At 44.5% G+C, this 22,828-nt stretch overlaps 1 protein-coding gene across 4 annotated transcripts in view; it reads left to right on the plus strand.

Annotated features, from left to right (window-relative positions):
- LOC112640446 (CREB binding protein) overlaps nucleotides 1-22,828 on the plus strand; it is a 126,630-nt gene that overhangs the window by 54,319 nt on the left and 49,483 nt on the right. For 3 of the 4 annotated variants that reach the window (XM_049110961.1, XM_025416705.3, XM_049110962.1), the window contains exons 3-5: nucleotides 1,895-2,071; nucleotides 17,024-17,264; nucleotides 18,582-18,695. In XM_049110961.1, the coding sequence (XP_048966918.1) occupies nucleotides 1,895-2,071; nucleotides 17,024-17,264; nucleotides 18,582-18,695 (532 nt within the window). The remainder of the gene's footprint in view (nucleotides 1-1,894; nucleotides 2,072-17,023; nucleotides 17,265-18,581; nucleotides 18,696-22,828) is intronic. The other variant, XM_049110963.1, reaches the window with a different exon arrangement.

Consider the following 22,828-nt stretch of genomic DNA (forward strand, 5'->3'; position numbering starts at 1 on the left):
GGACAGCATGAGTTCACAGATGCGTGAATGGTGCACAGGCCTTCTGACACAGGTGGTCCCTAAGTAGAGAAATTTTAGATGGAATCCAGGAAGTAGAAATCCTAGCTATATTTTTTTCTGCAAATTTTTGGGCGGCTAAAAACAGGGTTTGATTTTGCGCAATAAAACAAATTCTGAGAGAAATAATTATTGCATGGAGTTAATTTGGGGTCATATTTTTCGAAAATAGTTCTTGCTTCACTTCTTCAGAGTTTCAGATAACAGCTGAAGGAAACTAGTCGAGAACCAGAAATGCCTGCTATGTTAAATTTCCTGAGCTACCGTGTCGCTTTGGTTAAATCATCTGAACTTAAAGTTGAGCCTAATTATTGGGCTTTGAGAATAATTTTTTTTTGTTTCAGTTACTCGAGTTGAATTTGAAGTTCAATTGAATTTAAATTTGTTTTCATATACTCAAGGAAAGCAAATAGGGCAAAAGTGGCAACGAATGTATTCACTTTGAAAAAGGTGAAAATGTCAGATGTGAGAGCCAGGCATAGAAGCTACTTGCACATACGAACCTGCACAGAAGCGAGATCTGGGTTCTACTAGTTTGTCTTTATTGTGTTTTTATGTGGACATTTCAGCTGTTAAGGGTTAGCCTGTGGTGAGCATTGTTGGTTTGCACCTAAAATCTTGGAGCTGAAAGAAATAATGTAATTCTTCTTGTTCAAGACACTCCTCTGACAGGTGAGGTCAGGGGTCCATAGGAGGGAGGAACAAAGGGAGGTGGCCCCGCAGCCTCGGGCTGCAGCCAGGGTCCCTGTGTGAGGTTAGTGGGGAGAGCTGAGCCTCAGGTCCTTGATTGCAATTGTAGGGACTGTGCTTCCCTAGGGGGCCGTCCCTCAGGGGACCCTGCCCCCCCCCTCTGCCCCCCAGTTTCCAAACATCACACTCACCAAAACACCAGAAAAGTAGAGTGAGCCTGAGGCAATAGGTAGGATATTAGGACTTTCAGGAAAAGCAGGGGCAGGCAACAAAAGAAGCCAGTTCCTGTACCTTCAAAGAGGCAGGTTGGGTGGGGTGTGCAACGGGCCTCCCGAGCTAGAGCTACTCCTGCACAGGCCACTCCTGCACAGGCCAGAGTGGGAGAGGGGCATGGCTCCAGGCTCCTTCTTCCTGTTCTTGGCCTTTAGCTACTGTATGTTTTATTTCACTATTTAAAAACGAAAACAAAAAGCTTAATGGAACACTTGTGATATTAGAGAAGGTAGTAGAACAACCCCTGCACACCTGTCACCTGTTTCAGGAGTTAGCAACATACGGCCGGTTGCTTTTCATCTAGGCCTCTCTCTTGCCACTACCCCTTGCCTCCTGGGACTACTTTAAAGTGAATCCCGGAGGTTATGTCATTTATTAGTCAATATGCCCACTGTGTATTTTGAATTAAAGGAAACAAAGTTTAAATCTGATGGGGAACCTGAAAGAAACTACTCAGGGAGTAGTTCAGGATTAAATTTAAGGAGTTCCCCTTTGTCAGTGATTCTGGAAGCTCTTGTTTTCCAGATGATTTTCTTAACTAATTGCTGCACTGTCAGGTGTGGGGGTGTTGGGGTGAGGGATACAGCTGGGGTGAGGGTGAAAAGGCGCTGGTTCTTGGGGTGATGGTTATGACGAGGGGCAGGTGGAGCTGTCAGGAGCAGCTATTTTGTCCCTTGCCCTTTATGTGCAGCCATGGAAGCAAGTGGCTCTGTTCATAATCCAAATGAAATTGGAAATGAATGAACCTTCAATTTATAATTGAAAAGGTTTCACAAGAAGTAACGATTTTTGCTTCAGTGGGCCTCATTTCTGAGGCCCTTCCTTTTGTATGTGATTGTGTCATGACAGCTCATGTTGCCTCTTTCTGTTTCAGATGGGAATGACTGGTAACACAAGTCCATTTGGACAACCCTTTAGTCAGACTGGAGGGCAGCAAATGGGAGCCCCTGGCGTGAACCCCCAGTTATCCAGCAAACAGAGCATGGTCAATAGTTTGCCTCCCTTCCCTACAGACATCAAGAATGCTTCAGTCACCAACGTGCCAAACATGGTAAGTTACCCTTGGCTCTTAGGCTGCAGCCTCCAGTGGGTGCTTTGGCGTGTGGAGTATCATGCTACCTGTGAAGATCTGCAGCTGGATGTGTGTCGTGGGTGATAGGAAAAGAGAAATACTTATGAGTAGCACTCTTGGTGAGTTTATATTTCCTTTGATGAGCTGGCAGTCAGAGGCTAGATAGAGATGGTTCAGACAATCCTCCTTGGCTCCCTTTGTGCAGGAGGAGGTTCACAGCCATGAACTACAGCCACTGTCTTGATTCAGTAGTGGAGCAGTGGAGAGCTGGACTTTTCTCACGCTTCCTATTAGTGGTTGAGGCTATTCAAAGAAGCCCATCGATTTGTGTAATAAATGAAGGGCATTCATCTCCGAGGACTGTAGTGCGTCTGCGAGACAAGGGTGTCATACCTGCCTTGATAGAGGTTTCTTCTTCCTGAGATCTCCCACTTGTAAAAAAAGGAACTAGCCTTGGAACCTCCTAGCCTAACTAACCAAGATAGTGATGGAAAAATAGCTCCTTTTGCCCTGCAAAATGGAATCTCTTAAAATTCCAAACACTGAGGTGGGGGGAGGTGTGTTCTTTTGTCAGATTTCTCTGTGCACACTTAGTGACTAAATATGATGTGCCTGTGGAAGTCGGTCAAGGCCACCTGTCATCTTCCCTAGGCTTGCTTCTGGGGAACTGCCCTTTGCAGCTTGCTATCCACATAGTTGTACAGTAGCAGTTTAGAAAGGTCCAGAAGGGGGCGCCTAGGTAGTTCAGAGGGTTAAGCATCTTCCTTGGGCTCAGGTCGTGATCTCCGGGTCCTGGGATCGAGCGCCACATTGGGTTTCCTGTTTGTATCCTGTCTCTTAAATGAATAAATAAAATCTTTTTTAAAAAATTAAAAGAAATTAGAAAGGCTCAGTAGAAAACCAGGGATTACTTTCAGAAAAGCATCATCTTTCTTTTGTCATTTGATTTGAAAAAACTTTTTCTTGGGGACGCCAGGGTGGCTCAGCGGATGAACGTCTGCCTTTGGCTCAGGGTGTGATCCTGGGTTGGGGGATCAAGTCCTGCATCAGGCTCCCTGCAAGGAGCCTGCTTCTCCCTCTGCCTGTGTCTCTGCCTTTCTCTGCGTGTCTCTCATGAATAAATAAATAAAACCTTTAAAACTTCTTTTCTTTATTTATTTTATCTATAAAGATACCATGGAGAATTCCTATATATCTGTCACTTGACTTCTCCTGGTATTAGCATTTAATGTAACCTTTGGTACAGTTGTCACAACTAAGACATTGACATTGCATACAGTAGTAGTTACAGGTTTGAGGCTCTTGGAATTGGGGGGTGGGTAGATTACTGTAGTGTACTTCAGAAAATGAAGTAAGAGCAAGGTGTCCTTGATCAAGTGTCATCTCTACTGCATTCTTCCTTCTTTAAAATAAAAGGGGGGGGGGAGTTTACAAGTAATAAAATGTATTTTCTCAAACTATTTAAAGTTTTACTACTTTCTTTCTTATGATCATCTCCCTGGAAACTCCCTGTACTGCTGCTCTCCTTGTAGTGACATTTGCTGCCGGGATTGTCCTGTTCTCAGCTGTGTAGATCCAGAACCTGAATCAGAGCTGCTGCTCCTTGGGTTGGCTCCTCCGAGTCTGAGCAGCAGACTGGGACCAGGACCCACACTCTTTCTGGGCTTTTCTGCTCTTCCTTTTCCAGTCTCCTTATGTGGGCTGCAGTGCTGGTGATCATCGCCTTAGCTTGGCCACAGAGTGAGAGTTGTGCTTCTGTGCAGACATTCTGTGTTTTGTAGTCTGGGAAACCCCACCTTATATTTTCCTGCCTTCTTCCCCAGCCCATTTCCCCATCCTTTCCTTTACCCACAGCTTGGTGGCAGAGTCCCTTTGCCATGACTTCCCCTGCCTGCCTCTGCTCCTGGGGACTGAATTCCAGACAGTAGTGTGCATGTCAGGGGCAGGTTCATTCTAGACTGTAAAAAAGTTTCTGCTTCCCTTCACCTTTGCAGGGGTGGTGGGGATGGTAGGGATGACCCTTTGGTGTGGGGAAGGGCTCCTTTCTCCCTCGGTACTGCTGACATTTGGGATTGGATCTCTGTCCATTGTAAGGGCCATCCTGTGTGTTTGCCTCTCACCCAGCAGGTGCTCACAGCCCTTCCTCGCTCCCCACAGTCACCCCAGGTGAGAATACCTGCTCTGGGAAGGCAGTAGCGCTACCATTCTCTCCTTCTGTCTGTGTTTGTGACATCTAGCTGTCTCCATCCCTGTCTTTTCTCTCTCTCCCCTCTGACCACTCTTTCTTACTCAGTTCTTTCCCCCACAGCCTTATCAGAATATCAGGGTAAACTAAGAAACATTTGGGTCTGTAGAGCTGCTCTGTTTGCCTAGCCGCCGCTTTCCCACAGGGGTCTGCATGGACTTTGACAGAGATCCCCAGCAGGTGCCTTTGGAGGACAGACTTCGAATGCTGGAGAGCATGGGGCAGACTTTGCAAGCTCCTGTGAGGGAGCGAGGCCCAGTTGCACCCTTGGTGCTGTTGGGATGGGGATCGGAAGAGACTGGCAGAGATGTGGGACAGCCAGCGCATGTGGTTTGCCTGAGATTTTTCTAAATGCTCTCATGCCCTGTGGTTTACCTTATTTTTTATAACAGCCTCTTAAAAGACATTATTACGTGTCCCATTTTACAGATGTGGAGGTTGAGGGTCTGAGAGGTTTTCATTTGTTCAAGGCTATGTAGCTCCTGTCTGCAAAGCCCAGAGCTCTTTTTGATAATGCCTGGCATTATGTTTTAGCAGCCTCGAGTCCACTGGGAATGCTAGCCTGTGTTTATGTCACTTCCTTGAGCACATTTTGTGTCTTCCTTAAATTTTCTAAATTCTATCTGACCCCTTGGAATTTATGGATTTTTATTTATTTTGCACAGTGAGGGAAAAAGGTATCTTCAGTGGAAAGGGGGGGGGGGGCATAATATAAGGCCTTGATCTTCTTTGTGGTTTTTTGTCATCCTTTGGGTTATAATCTCTTAAAACCCAACTGAATCTGGTGTACCAAACAATTCAGGTCAGGGCTCTGGTGCCACATCACCTGATGTCCTGGTCAAGTTCTTCGTGGAGTGATTTTTAAGCTGCTCAGTCATTGGTCACAGGGCGCTTGCTTTTCTCCTCTCCTAGTTTCTGGAGGATTCCAGCATCCCCCAGTAGTGTTGAGAAAGGAAGAGAATGTGGCTGTCTCTTTAATTCACCCCATTTGTTGAATACCTTCTCCTGGCCCACTTGCTCCCAGGATGCCAGTGTGAGTGACATAGAGCTCGCTTCCTCTTTCATGAAACCTGGTCGGTGGTGATGGAAAACAAGTAATCGCAAAATACAAACTGGCCCAGCAGGTCTGAGTAGCACACAGCAGTTGAGGTTGACACATTTTCATAAATTTTCAAATGTGTCTCATCACAGTTCTGTCTTTGGCCATAGTATTTGTAATTTCTTAACTTTTTAGATTATTTATGTTTGTTAGAAATTTCACCATAAGGAGTGTCTGGGTGGCTCAGTCAGTTAAGCACCTGCCTTCAGTTCAGGTCATGATCCCAGGGTACCGGGATCAAGTCCTGCATTGGGCTCCCTGATTGGTGGAGAGTCTGTTTCTTCCTCCTGTCTGCTCATTCTCTCTCTCTCTCTCTCTCTCTCTCTCTCTCTCTCTCTCTTTCTCTCTTAAATAAAATAATTCATTCATTTATTTATTTATTTATTTATTTATTTATTTATTTATTTAGATTTTATTTATTTCTTCATGAGAGAGAGAGAGAGAGAGGCAGAGACACAGGCAGAGGGAGACGCAGGCTCCATGCAGGGAGCCCGATGCGGGACTCAATCCCGGGTCTCCAGGATCACACCCTGGGCCGACAGTGGCGCTAAACCGCTGAGCCACGGGGGCTGCCCTCAAATAAAATCTTTTAAAAAAGAAAATCAAGGGCAGCCTGGGTGGCTCAGCGGTTTAGCACCGCCTTCAGCCCACAGCATGATCCTGGAGTCCCAGGATCAAGTCCCACATCGGGCTCCCTGCATGGAGCCCACTTCTCCCTCTGCTTGTGTCTCTGCCTGCCTCTCTCTCTCTCTCTCTCTCTCTCTATCTCATGAATAAATAAATTTTAAAAATCTTTAAAAAAAAAAAAGAAATTCACCATATTATTACTGCGTTTCATGGTTCTAAGATCCACTTTTTTTCAGATTGTAGTATCTCTAAAATCAGGTGTATTTTAGAAATAATCAAGATTTATTTAAATGTAATAAAACACAGTAGGTATGCTCTTTTACTTGTTCATAATTTGAATTAATAGGAGTGACATAACAGGTAAACATATATATTCACTGTATAGTTTTCCAGGACAACTTTCACGGATATAAAGATTTTTTTAATTATTTAAATGTTACTGACAGAAGAACAAAGCAGATTTTGCTTGGAATAGAGATTAGGTCATCTTTCCGTGAACAAGGATTGAGATCCTCATAGGCCATCTCGGAGGAGGAGTATACACAAGGATCTGTGAGGAAGAGGGGGTACGTGGTACCAGGGCAGTGTCTGAAAGAGGAGGCCCCCTCACTCCTGGTGATACTGTCCTTTCTGCCATTTTCATCTGAAAAAGTCCTCTAACACATGAAGCAGGGGAGTGAGGGCATCAGACATCATCTGGTACTGGATTTGTCAATTAGGTCATTGCTGATCTTCACAATAGGTTCAGGATTGTTTTTAAAGGAGCATTGTTTAAAAGTGGGACACATCTTGGGTGTATCTAATCTGAGAAAGTTAGGTGACTACAGGGGCCTCCTCAGGTTCTCACATGGAATCTCCTGTGGAGAGATGTAGTCTTCTGCAAGGTTCTTTGTAATGGGAAGTTCATGTGTGTGTATGGGGGGGGGGGGTTGTTTTGTCATTGTTTCTCTTTGGTTTGGAGGTTTTGTTTGTTTTTTGAGAAAAACTAAGAACTGTATTATGGAGACATCCCCATTCTTAAAGTTGTAACACAGGAAATCAGGATTCACATTGATCTCTGTGTCACAGAAGTTTGAAGTAGAAGCTTGGGCTGAGCCTCCCAGGTCACTGCTGATCCAGGTCTGTCCATGGGAGGAAAACATGGCTGATGGAGGCCTGTGCACACAGAGAAGGGTCGTAGACTGTAGTCCTGCCAGAACGACCTACCTGGGACTGTGCCGTTAGCTGCATATGCATGGCGAGCCATCAGCCATGGCCCTTGTGGGGCCGTCTGTGACAACTGTTTCTCAAGATGTGTCCATGGACCAGCTGCGTCATAGTGACTGGCTTCTGGGCCCCATCCAATCTTCCTGGTCAGAATCTCTTAGAGGAAGGGCAGGAAATCTGCTCTCATGGTCACTATTCATTTTTTTGTCTCTCAGTTTTCCAATATACACCACCCAGTTCCTTCTAAGGCAGTTCAGGAGAATCACCCAATAGCTGGGTTTGTCATTCTTTCTCTTAACACTGAAACCTACAGTTTTAAACAAGCTGCTCTGGTGACTCAGATGTAGGATAATATTTTGAAGAGCCTCTGGCCATTATAGCGTTGGCAAAGTGATGTCCAGCTGTCCTGGTGTCAAGTGGGCTTAATTTGTTGGTCTTTCTGTCCGCTCTAGTATATCAGAAGGTTTCCACCGACCCTCACTTGTTTTAGTCTCATCATTTCCTGTCTCCTGTGTCCAATTTCTGGTCACTGAGAGATCCAGACTTGAAGTGACCAAAGCCTCATGAACCCAGGGCTTCCGTGCAGAGATGCTCCCTTCCCATAGCTCCTTGTACTTCACAGCAGGAACTTAACCATCCCTGGTTGCATGGTAGGTCTCCTCAGCCCCAGGACCCAGGGGAGCCCTCCCGTTTTTCTGGGGAAATGAACAGCAAGGGAGTGGTCACACCAGCTCAGATCCCTCCATAGTTACAAGTGGTGCCTCAGTACTTGAACCAGGAAGCGTGGCCAAAGGCTAGGAAGCAAGTGTGTGTCATGATTAGTAACTCTGGTGTTTATGTATTTATAAGAGTTTATATCTGCTTCTCTCATCTTAATCCTTCACCTGCATCTTGAAGATCCCTGAGAGAATGTGGATGCAGGGCCTTTGAAGAATAACTTTTAGTCTAGAATTCAGAGTCTGATTAGTACAACCCTTTCTTTAGCGACCCCTCCAGGTGGCAACTCATATTATCACCAAAGACACTGGGCTCTTGTGCCCACTGTCAGGTAGAGAGACTGCGAGAAGGTTCTGGGGGTCTCCAGCTGTTGCCCCTTGAGCCTACCTGTCAGCAGCACGAGGAGCATTTCACCAGGCATTTCTGAGATGTGAAGTGACCCTTCAAAGAACTCCATAGAGAGCCCACTCAGTCTGGATGGGGACAGTTGTAGCTTGCACAGGAGTCCGCACCATCCACCACCGCGTCTGAAGTGCCACGAGCCAACTTTCCCTTCCCTTTCCATGGCCTCCAAAATGGCCCTGAGGCTTGGGTTGCCAGATACCACTTTGTCACATGAGGAATTTGCCAAACTCTCAAAACTTAACTGTGATAAGTATTCCAGAGGAAGGTATTCATATGTGCTGATGATATTCAAGAAGGATATGTATTAAAACTTTTTGATAAATTGATAATTCTCATGATCTGGTCAATTTGGTGAATGGGCCTGATGCTATTGAAACCCTTGGTCTGGTTGGCCTGTCACCTTGGCCATCAGAATAGGTCCAGCAAGTTCTACCTTTTAGGGTTTGTTTGTGCAGAAATGGGTAACCACTCACTCCTCCTTGGCAGACAGTCTCCAGTTTGGAAGGAGTGACCTTGAGGGCAAGAAGAGAGTGGGGGACGTGTGTCCAGTTGTCGGACCCACACCTTTGCCACCCTGTTCCCCGCCACTGTGCTTTCTTCTTGATGTAACCATTTGTTTTGTGTTCTAAAATTATTTCTTATGTTCTAATCGTATTTCTTATATGGAAGATTATTTAAAAATCATTCTTGTCCAGTTGCTTATTTTAAGTTATTGTCTTACAAGATTTAAATCTTAAATTATAATGTAATCTTATTTTTTAAAATAGGCACCAAGCAAAAAGAAGAGAACGCAAGAAACGTTATTCGGTCTATCTAAATAGCTGTGTTCTTTTTCTTACCAGTTGATCTTTATCATCTCAAAGGTGATTATTGCCTCTTCGTAGTTTGATAGCTGTGTGCATTTAATGAACATTTTCTTTATTTTATGACTCCAAACCTTTGCATACCCAGCTGTTCTAGGATCCTTCTGGGGGAATCAGAACAAGCACATATTGCAGAGCAGTTCTGTGTCCCACCTGGTGTTTGCTTTGGTGTCATTTTCTGACTTTAAGTGGAGGTTGGGGAGAAGTAAAATTTCCAGGTGGGCCAGGGAAGGATGTTAGAGGAGTGTACGTCTGGACCCCATTGGAGATGTGGAAGGTTTGGGCCAGATTAATCTGAAGGGCCATCTTCAGAAATCCCAGCCTGATGTGGATGTGAGGCAGTAGTTGTGTAGAAAGAGGAAGCACTTTCACCCCCACCCCACCTCCACCTCCAGTCCTACTTTGGTCAATTCCTGCTGTATATACTGTTTACCCTAGTCTTTGCAGACGTTATAGCCTGTTCTTGGATGCTTTGTGTAAAATAACTTTTTTCCAGGAAGAATGCCAGGATAAATTTTATTATATGTGCTCTTTATGCACGTCTGTAATTATATCCTTAGGATAGAATACAGGGCATATAGAGAAATGGGTTTGGTGCTGTGTTTTCAAACCTGTGTAACAATAACAGTCCTAATAAAAGTGCATGTTAGATTCCTTTAAATATTAAGGAATACCAGAATATAAAAGGTTTGCTTTTCAAGGTGGTTTGGATAGGGGTATCCAAAAGAAGAAGCAGGAATTAGACCTGCCTGACTGTGCTTTGTCTTGTGTGTTTCAAGTATTTTTTTCCTAGTTTGTTGATTGCTTTTGCATTTGTCCCAGCAGTTTGGGTCATGGAGCGAATGTAACTTCTTCTGTAGTATGGCCTCTGGCACTTTCCAAACTTTACAAACCCGTCTGCCCTGTACCAGGCTCACTTGTGTGCCTTTTTTCTTTTCATCGTTTTGTTTTCTTCTCACTGTGAAAGTACATACATGTTTATTTTGGAAAAATCTGGGGGAAAGTATAATGCTTAAAATGATAAAGCACCCCCCTCCCCCATGGAACATTAACAAATGGAAATGTTTCTGGCTCCATGCCAGCTCTGTGAATGCTGGTCTTTCGGAGGGAGGAATGGGGAATCTGCTTGAAGGAGTTTTCCTGGGGATTGTTTGGGAACCGTTGCTTTGTATTTTGTGTGTGTGTGTGTGTGTGTGTGTGTGTGTGTGTGTGTGTGAAAAAAGCCCTTACCATCTTTGCATTACAAAATATTAATCTTTTTTTTTAAGATTTTATTTATTTATTCATGGGAAACACAGAGAGAGGCAGAGACATAGGCAGAGGGAGAAGCAGGCTCCCCGCAGGGATCCCCATGTGGGACTCAATCCCAGGACCCTGGGATCACAACCTGAACTGAAGGCAGATGCTCAACCACTGAGCCACCCAAGTGTCCCAGTCATCTTTAAAAAAAAAAAAAAAAAAGATTTTATTTATTTGAGAGAGAGAGAGAGCATGAGCAGAGGCAGCAGCAGAGAGAGCAGGAGAAGCAGACTCCCCGCTGAGCAGGGAGCCCAATGTGGGGCTCCATCCCAGGACCCCAGGATCACAACCTGAGCTGAAGCCAGACGCTTAAATGACTGAGCCACCCAGACGCCTCATAAAATGTTTATCTTAATTACCTTCTAGAACCTTTACAGTTTTAATTTGTGCATTAATTCTTATGTGTTTTCTATTCCTCTGATTTATTTTTTCTCCAAAGTAGAATGTTGTCTGGTTCTAAAAGTGGTAGACACTTGTAAAATACACAATACATGATTATAAGCAGGATCCCACCCCTGCCCAGGGATAGCCACCAGATCTAAAGTAAATAAGGATAAACTGATTTCATGGTATTATAACTTTTTTTTAGCTTAACGTGTTATATAGACATTTTCATGAAAGCATAAAGGTTTACAATATTATTGTAATCCTCGTATAACATTCATTTTATTACATCTCACAGTTTTGAGGGGAGTTAGGGATTTGGGCCAGGTGTGGCTGGGCCATTCTCCCTGTGGCTTTTTGACTAGGGTCATTTGAGGCCTGCCTTATTCTTCATTGCTGTGTATTATTTCACTAGGTCTGTAGCCATAGTTAGTCCACCTTCTGTAGAATTTAAGGGTATTCTGGTTTTTGGTGATGTAATTTAATCCAGGCGTGATGCCTGTCTGCACATTTTAGCATACTAGCCCAGTTTCTTACCTCTGTAATAATAAGTTATAAGAAGTAGAACTACTAGATCAAAAAATGCACATTTTTTTCTTTTTGATACATGCTTTCCAAAGTCACACTATATTACATTATCACCACAGCATCTAAGAATTGCTTTCTCTACACCCTTATCAATACCAGTTATTATATTTTTATTTAGGTCAGATGGGTAGATGGGAAATGCCTTTTTATTTTAATTTCTTTTTTTTTTTGATACTGAGATAGAGCTTTTTTTAAAAAAAAACTATGAAGATATAACTCATAGCATACAGTTCTTGCCTTTAAAGTACATAACGGTTGTATTATGTAACCATCACCACAATCAGTTTTAAAGATTGATCGAGTGATTGAGTGATTGATTGATTTGAGAGCATGAGTGAGAGGGGCAGAAGGAGAGCGAATCCTCAAGCAGACTTCACGCTGAGCATGGATCCCAGTGCAGGGCTTGATCCCAGGATCCTGAGATCATGACCTGAGCTGAAATTAAGAATCGGACTCTTAACCGACTAAGCCGCCCCCCCCCTCCCCCCGCCCCAGGTGCCCCGCACTGCAGTCAATTTTAAAACAGTTCCCTTACCCTGAAAAGAAACTCTATACCCTTTGTAGTTAATCCCCTTTTTCCATGAACCCCCAGCCAGAAGCAACCAGTAAAGTATTTTCTGCCCCTGTGAAATTACCTGTTCTGGACATTTCAAAGAAGTGAAATTATATGGTGTGTGCTCTTTTGTAATTGTTGTAACTGAGCATGATGCTTGCAGAGTCATAGTGTAGCGTGTCAGTGCTTTCTTTTCGAGGTAGAATAATATTCCATTTTGGATGGATTGCATTCCTTTTTTCCATTTGTCCTTTAGTGGGTGTCTGAGTTGTTTCTGCTTTTTTGCTGTTGTGAACATTGCTGCTACAGACATTTGTGTGAACATAATTTTCACTTGTCTTGGGTAGGTACTTAGGAGGGGAATTGCCGGGTCTTCTGGTGACTGTAAGTTTAACCTTTTAAGGAGCTGCCAGCCTGTTTTCCAAAGTGACTGCTCCATTTGACATTGTCCCTGGTGAGGTCGCTTTCTACGTGGCCGTGCTGGTGCAGGTGAGGCAGCTTCTCATGGTGGTTGTCTTTTTTTTTTTTTAAGATTTTATTTATTTATTCATGAGAGACCCAGAGAGAGAGAAGCAGAGACTCAGGCAGAGGGAGAAGCAGGCCCCATGCAGGGACCCTGACTTGGGACTTGGTCCCCAGTCTTGGGGATTATGCCCTGGGCTGAAGGTGGCACTAAACCGCTAAGCCACCCGGGCTGCCCTCATGGTGGTTCTCATGTGTGTTTTCTTGAGGGCTCATGGTGTTGAGCAGCTTTTCATTTTTAAAAAATATTTTTTTTATTTATTCATGAGAGACACACACACACACACACACACACACACACAGAGAGAGACAGGCAGAGGGAGAAGCAGGCTCCATGCAGGGAGCCTGACTTGGGACTCTATCCCTAGTCTCCAGGATCACACCCTGGGCTGAAGGCGGCGCTCAACTGCTGAGCCACCTGGGCTGCCCTGAGCAGCTTTTCTTGTGTTTATTGACCATTTGTGTGTCTTCTTTAGGGAAATACTCAGATAATTTGCCCTTTTTAAACTAGGTTGTCTTTTTATCATTGAGGTGTAAGAGTTCTTTGTATGTTTTACATGCAGATCCCTGTCACATTTATGGTTTGCAGATACTTTCTCCCTACTTTCTTAGTGATGTCCTTTGAAGCAAACAGTTTTTAATTTTAATGAAGTCCAGCTTACCTTTGTGGCTGCTGCCCTTTGTTTAGTGACAGAGAACTCATGGTTATTCCAAGGTCATGACAATTTACTCCTGTGATTTTTCTGAGAGCTCCACAGTTTCAGTGCTCACTGCTAGGACCCAGGTTTGCTGAGTTACTGTTTGGGTCTGCTGTGAGCAAGGGGCCACCTTCGTGCACTGTGGGTGAGCATCTCGTCCTTCTGCCTTTGCTACCAGTGGTCGGGGAGACTCTTGCCTCTGTCAAGTGGTCCAGGCACTGAGGCCTGTTTGTCATAGCCTCGTATTTCCTCTGCTGAGGTGTCTGTACATTTCCCACACACACTGTTTAGTGGAGGAGTGGTTTTTTTGTTTTTTGTTTTTTTCCTCCTCAGAGCTCTTTATATGATAACAAATGGCCACAGCCTTTCTGGAAAACAGGCAGCATTTTAGGAGCTATCATTTGATTTGATTTCTACTTCTCAAAAATAGCCATTTTTCCTTAGTTTTTTTTTTTTTTTTTTTTTTTTTTATTTATTCATGATAGTCACACAGAGAGAGAGAGAGAGAGAGAGGCAGAGACACAGGCAGAGGGAGAAGCAGGCTCCATGCACCGGGAGCCCGATGTGGGATTCGATCCCGGGTCTCCAGGATCGCGCCCTGGGCCAAAGGCAGGCGCCAAACCGCTGCGCCACCCAGGGATCCCTCCTTAGTTTTTTTTACTTTTTAAACTTCTTATATTAAGTTTTTCATACCTTCATTCTAAAAATACTTTTTTTTAGTACTTTAATCATCTTTTATCTATGTTTATTCACTTTAATTCATCTGGAATTTATTTTCATATTTAGGGTGACATAGGGATCACAGATTGCTCTCACCAACCTCCAATTTGAGATACCACCTTATGATATTCTAATTTCATATATACATGGGTCTTTTTCCAGACTTACAAATAAAGAAATCTGTAGCTTCATAGTTTTGGTATCTGGCAAAATAGGTTCCCCTTTATTCTTAATGTTTTTCAGAATTTTCTTTGCTGTGGCATAAAATGTATACATTTATTTTGAGCAAAGTTACAACATGGCAGGGTTGTTTTTTTTTTTTTTTTTTTAAGAGAGGTTCTTGTCTGAGCACTTTACCTCAATTCTCAGGCCTGCCTGGGCAGCGAGCATTGAGCAGGGAAATTGGTAGCATCTGAAGAGTTTTTGTGAGAGTTCAGGACACTTGTAGTTCATGCATTTCCTTCATCTCTTTAGACATCAGTTTGATGGTGGAGGCAATTAACTGTGCCCTGCATTTGTCAGCACCTTGCTAAGTGGATTAGGCCTGTACAGGTATGCAGAGTCATCGGGAGGGCCAAACACAGGCACATGAGGTGTGTCTTCTGTTCCCTTTTGTCCAAGACACTTGTCTACGGTGCGTAGAGCTCATGAAGCATCTACTGATCAACGTGTACCTTAGACTTTCCAACTGTGCTCTTTTGACATGTTGAGCTTTCAAAATATGGTCAGTATAGTTAAAAAGATGCTATTAAGAACATCCCAAATGAGAGCACCTGGGTGGCTCTGGTTGAACATCTGCCTTTGGCTCAGGTCATGGTCCCAGAGTCCTTGGGATCGAGTCCCGCCTGTGGGGACCCCAAATGTGGGGTCTTAATTGAGTCCTGATTTATGCAAACCAACTCTAAATGACTTTTTTTGGACACCTAGAGAAAATTTGCATATAGACTGAATATTAACTGATACTGAAGAATTGTTCATTTTGTTAGGTATGATAGCAATATTCTTTCTGTTTACTTTTCTGTATGTTTGATATTTTTGTAAATGCAGAAGAGAGAAGCCTGAGCAAGGGTCCTCTTCCATTTCTCTATCCCTATTGTTTTGTGATTGGACTTTGTATCTGGGGAAATAACCTGATCTAGAGGAGACTTTGAACATTGGTAGTGAATGCTGCTGGGGGCACAGTCAAAGGCTGCTTGTGAAGGCTTTATTTTAAGTTGCAAGAAAAGGAGGCAGGGAGTGTAGTTTATGCTCAGCAATGGGAGATTGGAAAATATATGTATAGCCTTATGCTCATTACAAATCATGCTGTCAAATTGTATGAAACAACTTAATGATACAGGACAGAGCCTGGAGTAAATACCAAGTCGTGAGTGAGTGGTAGACTATTGATTATGGTTCATACATATGCATGTACATAGAAGAAAAGATTACAGGAAGAAAAACCTATCAACACTTTAATATTGGACTCCTGGATGTTGGGATTTCAAGTGTTAATTATTTCCTTCATAGCTCGGTTGCTTTTCAGATTTTCTACAGTATGCATATAGTACATTTATAACCAGGGAGAAATTAGCATAAGGAAGGAAAGGTTCTCTTCTCTTGGGAGTGAAGTGCTTCTCCAGTCAGGATGCTCTGCCTCTCCACTAGGACTTTGCTTTTGCTTTGGACCACAGTTAGGCTTCCGGGAGTTGTGCTCCTGAGGAAACCTTTGTGGCTTTTCTAATATACTTAATTTCTGAGTTCTTAAGATCCAGACAAAAGTGTGTAACTTTTTTAAAATGAGCTTTGATCCATTAAGAAATGTTTATTTTTTTTTTTCCTCCAAATTGCAAGCAGATAGTTTTGATGGTTAATATGAAAAGTCACAGAGGTGGTGTACTTTGGGGGAGGCAGTGAGTGTTGTGAAGTGGAGCTAGGAGCTCTGGGGTCAGAGCAGGAGAGAAGGGAGACACCCCTGCACTGTGGACTGTGCTGTGGCATATTAGGAATGTCACATTCCTCTCACTTTGTAGGTTTCTTTGGTAAGTTATCTGAAGATATTGGCAGTCTGTAAAGAAAACAACTCCACAGGTCACCTTTCCCCATTCTCTTTGCTGTCAGGAGGTGTGGTCAGCCTTGCTTGAAAGGATGAAAGCAATTAAACTCTATTTCCGTACCTTAGCAGATCATCAAATACTTTTTGAAAAAAAAATTGTCAGATGTCAGAGTTGAAATTTTGATAGAAGGCAAAGCAATTCCTGAGCATTAACAGCTGTGCGGGTGGGGTGGTTGTCATTTTAAGGATGCATATCATAGTATTCTTTGAGGAGAAGTCGTGAGTGAAACAAGCATTGTCCTGGTCACGAGATAATGAAGTCCTCACTGTGGTTCCAGTTCTTCTGATGTGTTGGGTATTTGCAATGGGTTGTGATTGGTCAAGGCCTTGATGTTTGTTTTTTAAGATTTTATTTATTTATTCATGAGAGACACAGAGAGAGGAAGAAAGAGACATAGGCAGAGGGAGAAGCAGGCTCCCTACGGGGAGCCCAATATGGGACTCGATCCCAGGACCCTGGGATCATGACCTGAGCCAAAGGGAGACGTTCAACCACTGAGCCACCCAGGTGCCCCTTGATGGTCTTTTTAATTAGGTTGAACCATATGAAATTGCCAGTGTGTAGCCACTTGGGCCTATAGAAACAACAGTTTCATACAATAGAGCTAACACAGTCTACAGCTTCTCCCACACTTGTGTGTAGGGTAGAATATAGTTAAAGAATAAGTGTCATTTTCTTGCTCCGAGATCCTTACACACAAGTGATTTTAATCAGCCTTCTGAGTTGGTTTATTTCTGTGCTTCTGGATCTTCCTTAAAATTGCTGATGAATTAAAGAGAGCCACACTGGCTGCCTTCTCACCGTGGCCAACATTACCCATCAGCTTGAATGGTGGCTGGAAACATAAGGAGCATGAATTAGCCCTCAGAAAGCTTAAAAAAATATTTTCATTAATTTGTTTTATTTTAGTCTCAGATGCAAACTTCAGTGGGAATCGTGCCCACGCAGGCGATTGCAGCGGGCCCCACTGCAGATCCTGAGAAACGCAAACTGATACAGCAGCAGCTGGTTCTACTGCTTCACGCTCATAAGTGTCAGAGACGAGAACAAGCGAACGGAGAGGTTCGGGCCTGCTCTCTCCCACATTGTCGAACCATGAAGAACGTTTTGAATCACATGACACATTGTCAGGCTGGGAAAGCCTGTCAAGGTAAGTGCCATTTTCTGAAATCCTGGTGGTGTAGCTCAGGATGAAATGTGTCTTCTGTATTCCTCAGTGGCTCTCTTGTTGATAAGATTACTGCGACCTCCGTCTCCACACACCAACCAGGCACAGGCCACTGGCATGCTTACCTGCTCAGAGAGCGGCTGTTCGGTGTCATGATGTGTTGGGAGCTTCTGCTGGACAGGGCTGTGCCCTGCCTTTGTTCTCTTCCTCCTTTCTCTGTCATGGAAGACATTTGTTACTTCTTGAGCACTGTCTTCATCATAAATGTCTAGAGCGCGGGTTTCTTTTGGGCGGCATGGCACAGGCCATGTGTGCACACCCCTCCCTGAATCTAGAGCATCTGTCTTGCAACTGTTTCATGTGTTCCGACTGCTGGGCCCCTGCCTTGCTCCTCCACCCTTTCGTCTTGAGGCCGATCAGGATACCAGCGAGGTTGTCCTAGGTGACAGTCCACGACACAGGGAACCGTGTGCACCAAGTCATCCCTGCCACCTCCTTCCTTCTCCCTAAGAAGGGATGAATCACGCCTGTCATGTGCTCCCTTTCCCTCTTCTCTGGCGAACACCTCGAGTCTACAGAAGAAAGTGGTTCTTACCAACAGCTATGCCATCTTTCATCTTTATCCTCCTCTTTCCTCTTCTTACTTGTGCTCCTAAACCTTGGGGATAGTCTCTCCCCAACCTCCCTCTCTCTCCCTTTGTGACATTTGTGAGTCCCTAGCATAACCCTGATTCCGATGGAGAAGCAGAAGTGGGTCATGCTAGACCTTTAGAAAGAAATCACAGTGCCTCAGTGTGGAGTGAAAATGAAGACTCAGAATTACCCTCTCACATACTTAGAAAAGTGCCTGGCGTCCCTTTAGAATCTCCCCCAGACTTCTCATTTGCTTCTCTGTATGTATTTCTTGAATAATAGTATTGAGATGGTTTCATCCTTCAACATAATATATAGAATTTTTGTTTTCAGTAGTGACATGACATAATTATTATTTGTCCTACCTTTCATTCCAGCTGCTCAGTATTTCAAGTCAGATAGTTTTTGTTTTTGTTTTGTGGGCTGAACCTTAATCACCATCATCCATGACATTGCTTCTATGGGAAATTTGTGTTTAGAATTCTCAACAGTCTACTTACAAACGTTTTGGAAAGCATCCTGTTTGTAAGTTGAGGACTGCCTGTACTGTGTTATGGTTACACGTGTTACCATTTTCTTATGGAATCTGGCATTATAATTTAGGTGTAATTGAAAGTGTGACGATCTGGATAGAAAAATAACATCTCGTTGTTTTTCTGGTCATAGTTGCCCATTGTGCATCTTCACGACAAATCATCTCTCATTGGAAGAACTGCACACGACATGACTGTCCTGTTTGCCTCCCTTTGAAAAATGCCAGTGACAAGCGAAACCAACAAAGTAAGTGAGCATTGTGGGTAGAGAAGCTCGGAGGTGAGAACAGATACTTCTAAAGAGAGTGCGGGAGAGGAGGTAGGAGGCAGGGCAGAAATCCCTAGCACAAAGCATAGTGGCGAGCAGAGCTGTGGAAGTGGAGCTGCCCAGTGCCACCAGGGGGAAGCCCAGCTTAGTGAGAGATGGATTCTCAGCGTGCGCAGGGCACAGGGCCACTGGGGAGTCTCGTCCCCCCATTAGCCCCACTCCCACCGTTGCACACATACAGTAGAATCAGCAGCAGTGGATCGCTGTGACCGCAGAGCAGACATGAAGAGGCTTCCTAGGTCTTGACAGATGCTTAGTATCTGAGGGTTTGAATGTCGCATCACTCTAATGGCAGTGACTTTCAAGGGGGCGGGGAATAGAGGGGACACTTACTTTGAAATTGAAATGCCTTATCCTAAAGTGAGTTTGGAGAGGGCTGTGTGGTAGAAGAGTCAGGTAGGAAGGGTCAGCATAAAATGCCACCTATAGACACCTGGGAGGTTTTCCCTCCTCCAAGCAGAGGCAGTTTCCAGACCTGTTTGTGTAATTAACAATTTATTCAGCACAGATTGAGAGTCTTTGCCCCAGGACTGGCCACATCCTGACCATTCCCATCGTTTCATTGTCTTTCAAGCCATCTGTGTAGCCTGTAGCTGGTCGGCGAAGCCCAGGTCCCTGTTTAGGGGAGGCCAGAGTGTGGCTCCCCGGGGCACCTGCTCTCTGCAGGCATCAGAACAGTGAAAGGATGAGCATCTCTTCCAGTTTTAAGTCCTTTCCTGTAATTTCAGAGGTAAAACTGTGGTCTTTGGATTATGTCCCTCAGTGTGGACAGATAGGACATGCCCTCCAGTGTCACATCACCCCTCTGGCTGGAGCTGCTCCCTGCTACCTCTAGTACCATACAGGCTTGCTCACCTTCCTCCATCTCATCTGTACCATCTTGTTTGTGGTTGCGTGTTCATCACTCATCCTTCTTGATCATCTGCCTCAAGACCCCACTGCTGCCTGGAGAGCCCATGCAGCTGTGTCTCTGGTCATTTCCTTGGGGCACAGGGCACGGCAGGAAGCCCATTGTTCCTACGAGTGCTGTGGAGGATGCGCCGGTGACACCATGGGCATCCCTCCTGAGTGGGCCCGCCGTCTTCCCTCCCTGCAGAAGGACTCACGCTAAGTTTCCTTTCTAAGGCACTTTCCTAAATTACTTAAATTTTTCTTTGATTGACCAAAATTGGGATTAATACACAGTTTGCCAGGACCTCTCTTACATGAAATGAAATTCTAGGAATCTAGGTCTTTCAGAACCATGTACTTGGGAGAGTAGTATTACTGGAATAAGCCTGTTTTCCCTCATAGCTAGTGTAAAACTTTTTTTATTTTATTTTATTTTATTTTATTTTATTTTTTATTTTATTTTATTTTATTTATTTTATTTTATTTTATTTTTAGTTAGCTGGTATATTATGGTGGTTACATTTTCTTGTGTTTTAGGACACATTTCAGTAACAGGCTTTTTAAGTGCCAAAATACTCATTCCATGAATAATAAGTTGGGACTTCATTCTGAACTTCTCATTTGGGGGTGCTCATTTGGGGGTGTGGCTTTTCTGGGACCTTTTGGTTTTAGTATGTGTTGCCACGACAATGTTAAACTTTTATGATTTCTCTTTTTAAGAAACACCTATGTGGTTTTTGTTTTAAAAAAGAAAAGAAATATATGTGGGTTTGTTGTGTTGTTTTTTTTTTTTTTTCAACATCCTTATAACTGCCTGAATGTTGAGACAATTGATCCAGTACATGCTCTGAAGTGGTAAACCACAGTGTTTCCACTAGTCATAATGTAAGGTGTCACCAGGGTGATTTTATAACGTAAAGTCACTGGGAATATTTAGATTAACTTTACACGAGGTTCTGGTAACTTTTTTGCAAAAGAAATGAAAGCACTTAAGTAAGAAATGGTTAAATACTTCTCAAATTATGTTTTAGCCCTGAGTGTACTCTTCTGGCTCTCTCTAGCACTGTGGTTTTCTGAGGGCAGAAGATGTGATCTGATGAGTGAGAAAGTTCCAGCAGTGTGCTTTCTATACATGTTTGCTATTCCTCTCTCGAAACAGACCGTGCTGGTGATAGGGAGGAAGTACGTGCGGGTCCAGCCCCCTGACAGCTTCAGGTCAGGGGTCCGACTCAGACTATATACATCAAGCAATGTGACAGGCGTGTCACGGGCAGCAACTAGATGTAGTCGAGTCCTAAAGGGAGGGCCAGCATGTACTGGAGGGTGGGGCTTGATGGAGCCCAATTCCAGTACAGTAATGATGGAAGGATGCTCCAAACGGCACAGAACGACCCCGCAGGAGTCCGCAGAACCGGCATAGACTCAGAGCTTCCTGTGCAAGCGAGGGGATACAGGGAGAGAGAGTTTGTGGCCAGAGGTTAGGGCCCCTGAGGGCTGCCAGGAGACTCGCCATTCCTGCCAGTGCTGTGCTTTCCAGGCATGTTTCCTGCAGATGCTCACACACCACTGCCTCCCTTCTTCCGTGGCCATCTCTGCCGAAAGAACCTACCGGCATCATCTGTGAAATGAAGCCATGCCATTGGCTACCTTTTTCGGCCTGTGTTGAGATTTTGTCTGATGTTCCCGTGAGTTGTTTTCAAGAGGTTGTGTTATCACTGATCTTGAACTATTCCTCCTGTATATACATAATCAGATTTTATTGAATAATTCTGATTTTCCAAGGTATACATCTAATGAGAGTCCTGGCATCTAACTTCCCATCAGTTTCCAGGCACAGGGTTACATGGGGGACTGGGACTGCGTGCACACAAGACCAGATTCCCTATTTGAACTCCTGTTGCCTCATCAGTGAGGTTCTTGCTACACAAAGTATAGTCCCCAGACTAGGCTGCGAGGCAGAAATGCAGAAACCCAAGCCCCATCCCAGACCTCTTCTGTTAGAATCTGCACTTCAGGTAATCGGTATGCACAGTAGCAGCTGAGATGCACTGCCCTGGATGCCTTGAAGGGCTGGCTGTTTGTCTTGGAGCTCTTGAGAAGTTTTGAGTCGCTCTCTGGGGAAATCGTAGGTTTCCCAACTCAGAATCCCATAAGGACTGTCAGACTCGGTACTGCAGGACCAGTCTCCCAGCCAGACCAAACCTGCTCACTGCCCACAGCCACATTAGATGCAGGCTAAGCTGCAGCACGATGGTGGTGCATCTAAGTCAGCAGTCCTCTGCTCTGGCACTTGAATACCCCCAGGGGCTGGACCCTCACTACCTGGTCTGGCTGTCTGCTCTGGTTTTCAGCACCTTCCTTCATGACATGAGTCCAGCTCTACATCCTTAAAGCTTCTGCTCATGGAGCAGCCTACTCGGGGGGCACAGTAAGTGTTAAACACACCCTTGTTTTTCCCCTTGAAGAGCCCTTCTAGGACTCTCGGGTGCCTCTTTTGACAGCCTGGGCTTGGTATGGGGAGCAGATTACCCTAGAACTTGAATGGCTGTAGGAGTAGAGAGCAGTAGGCTTGTCTGGCCCTGATTTAGGTCCCTAGCAGTCGGTGGTGATGTATTTCATCAGAGTAGCTCTCTGTCTGCTCTCCTAGGTCCCACAGTGTGGCCCCTTTTGGGTCGTTTGGCTTCTGAGGGGAAGTTATTGCATGCCTGTGTGCGCTTGTTTGGCAGTGGCTGTGCTGGAGGTCTGGCCCTGGGGCTCGAGTGTTCTTTCTCGTCCTGCCCTGCTCCACGCTTAGGAAGATGCTGGAGGAATGCCTGGTTGGTTCTGTTGGCAGAACATACGACTCTTGAAATCAGGGTTGAGTTTGAGCCCCACGTGGGATGTAAAGATTACTTTAAAAAAAAAAAAAAAAAGATGATGCTGGAAAGGAAGCCCATCCTGGTACACCCAGCACCCAGGAGGCACACGGGCGTGGGAGCCACTCTGCCAAGACATCTGCAGGTCTAAGTTCATTCCATCGTGACTTCTCCAGTAGAAATCTAAGTGGTGACTAGTTAGTAGCTGCTTCTCCTGCCCTGTGGTATATCTCCCACCATGCTGACAAAGCTTTGAAGTTTAGTTTTTGTCAATTTTCATTGGATTTTGAAGTCATGTCCACTTTT

The sequence above is a fragment of the Canis lupus genome, chromosome 6 (genome assembly GCF_003254725.2).
Source record: "Canis lupus dingo isolate Sandy chromosome 6, ASM325472v2, whole genome shotgun sequence".
Classification (NCBI taxonomy): Eukaryota; Metazoa; Chordata; class Mammalia; order Carnivora; family Canidae; genus Canis; species Canis lupus.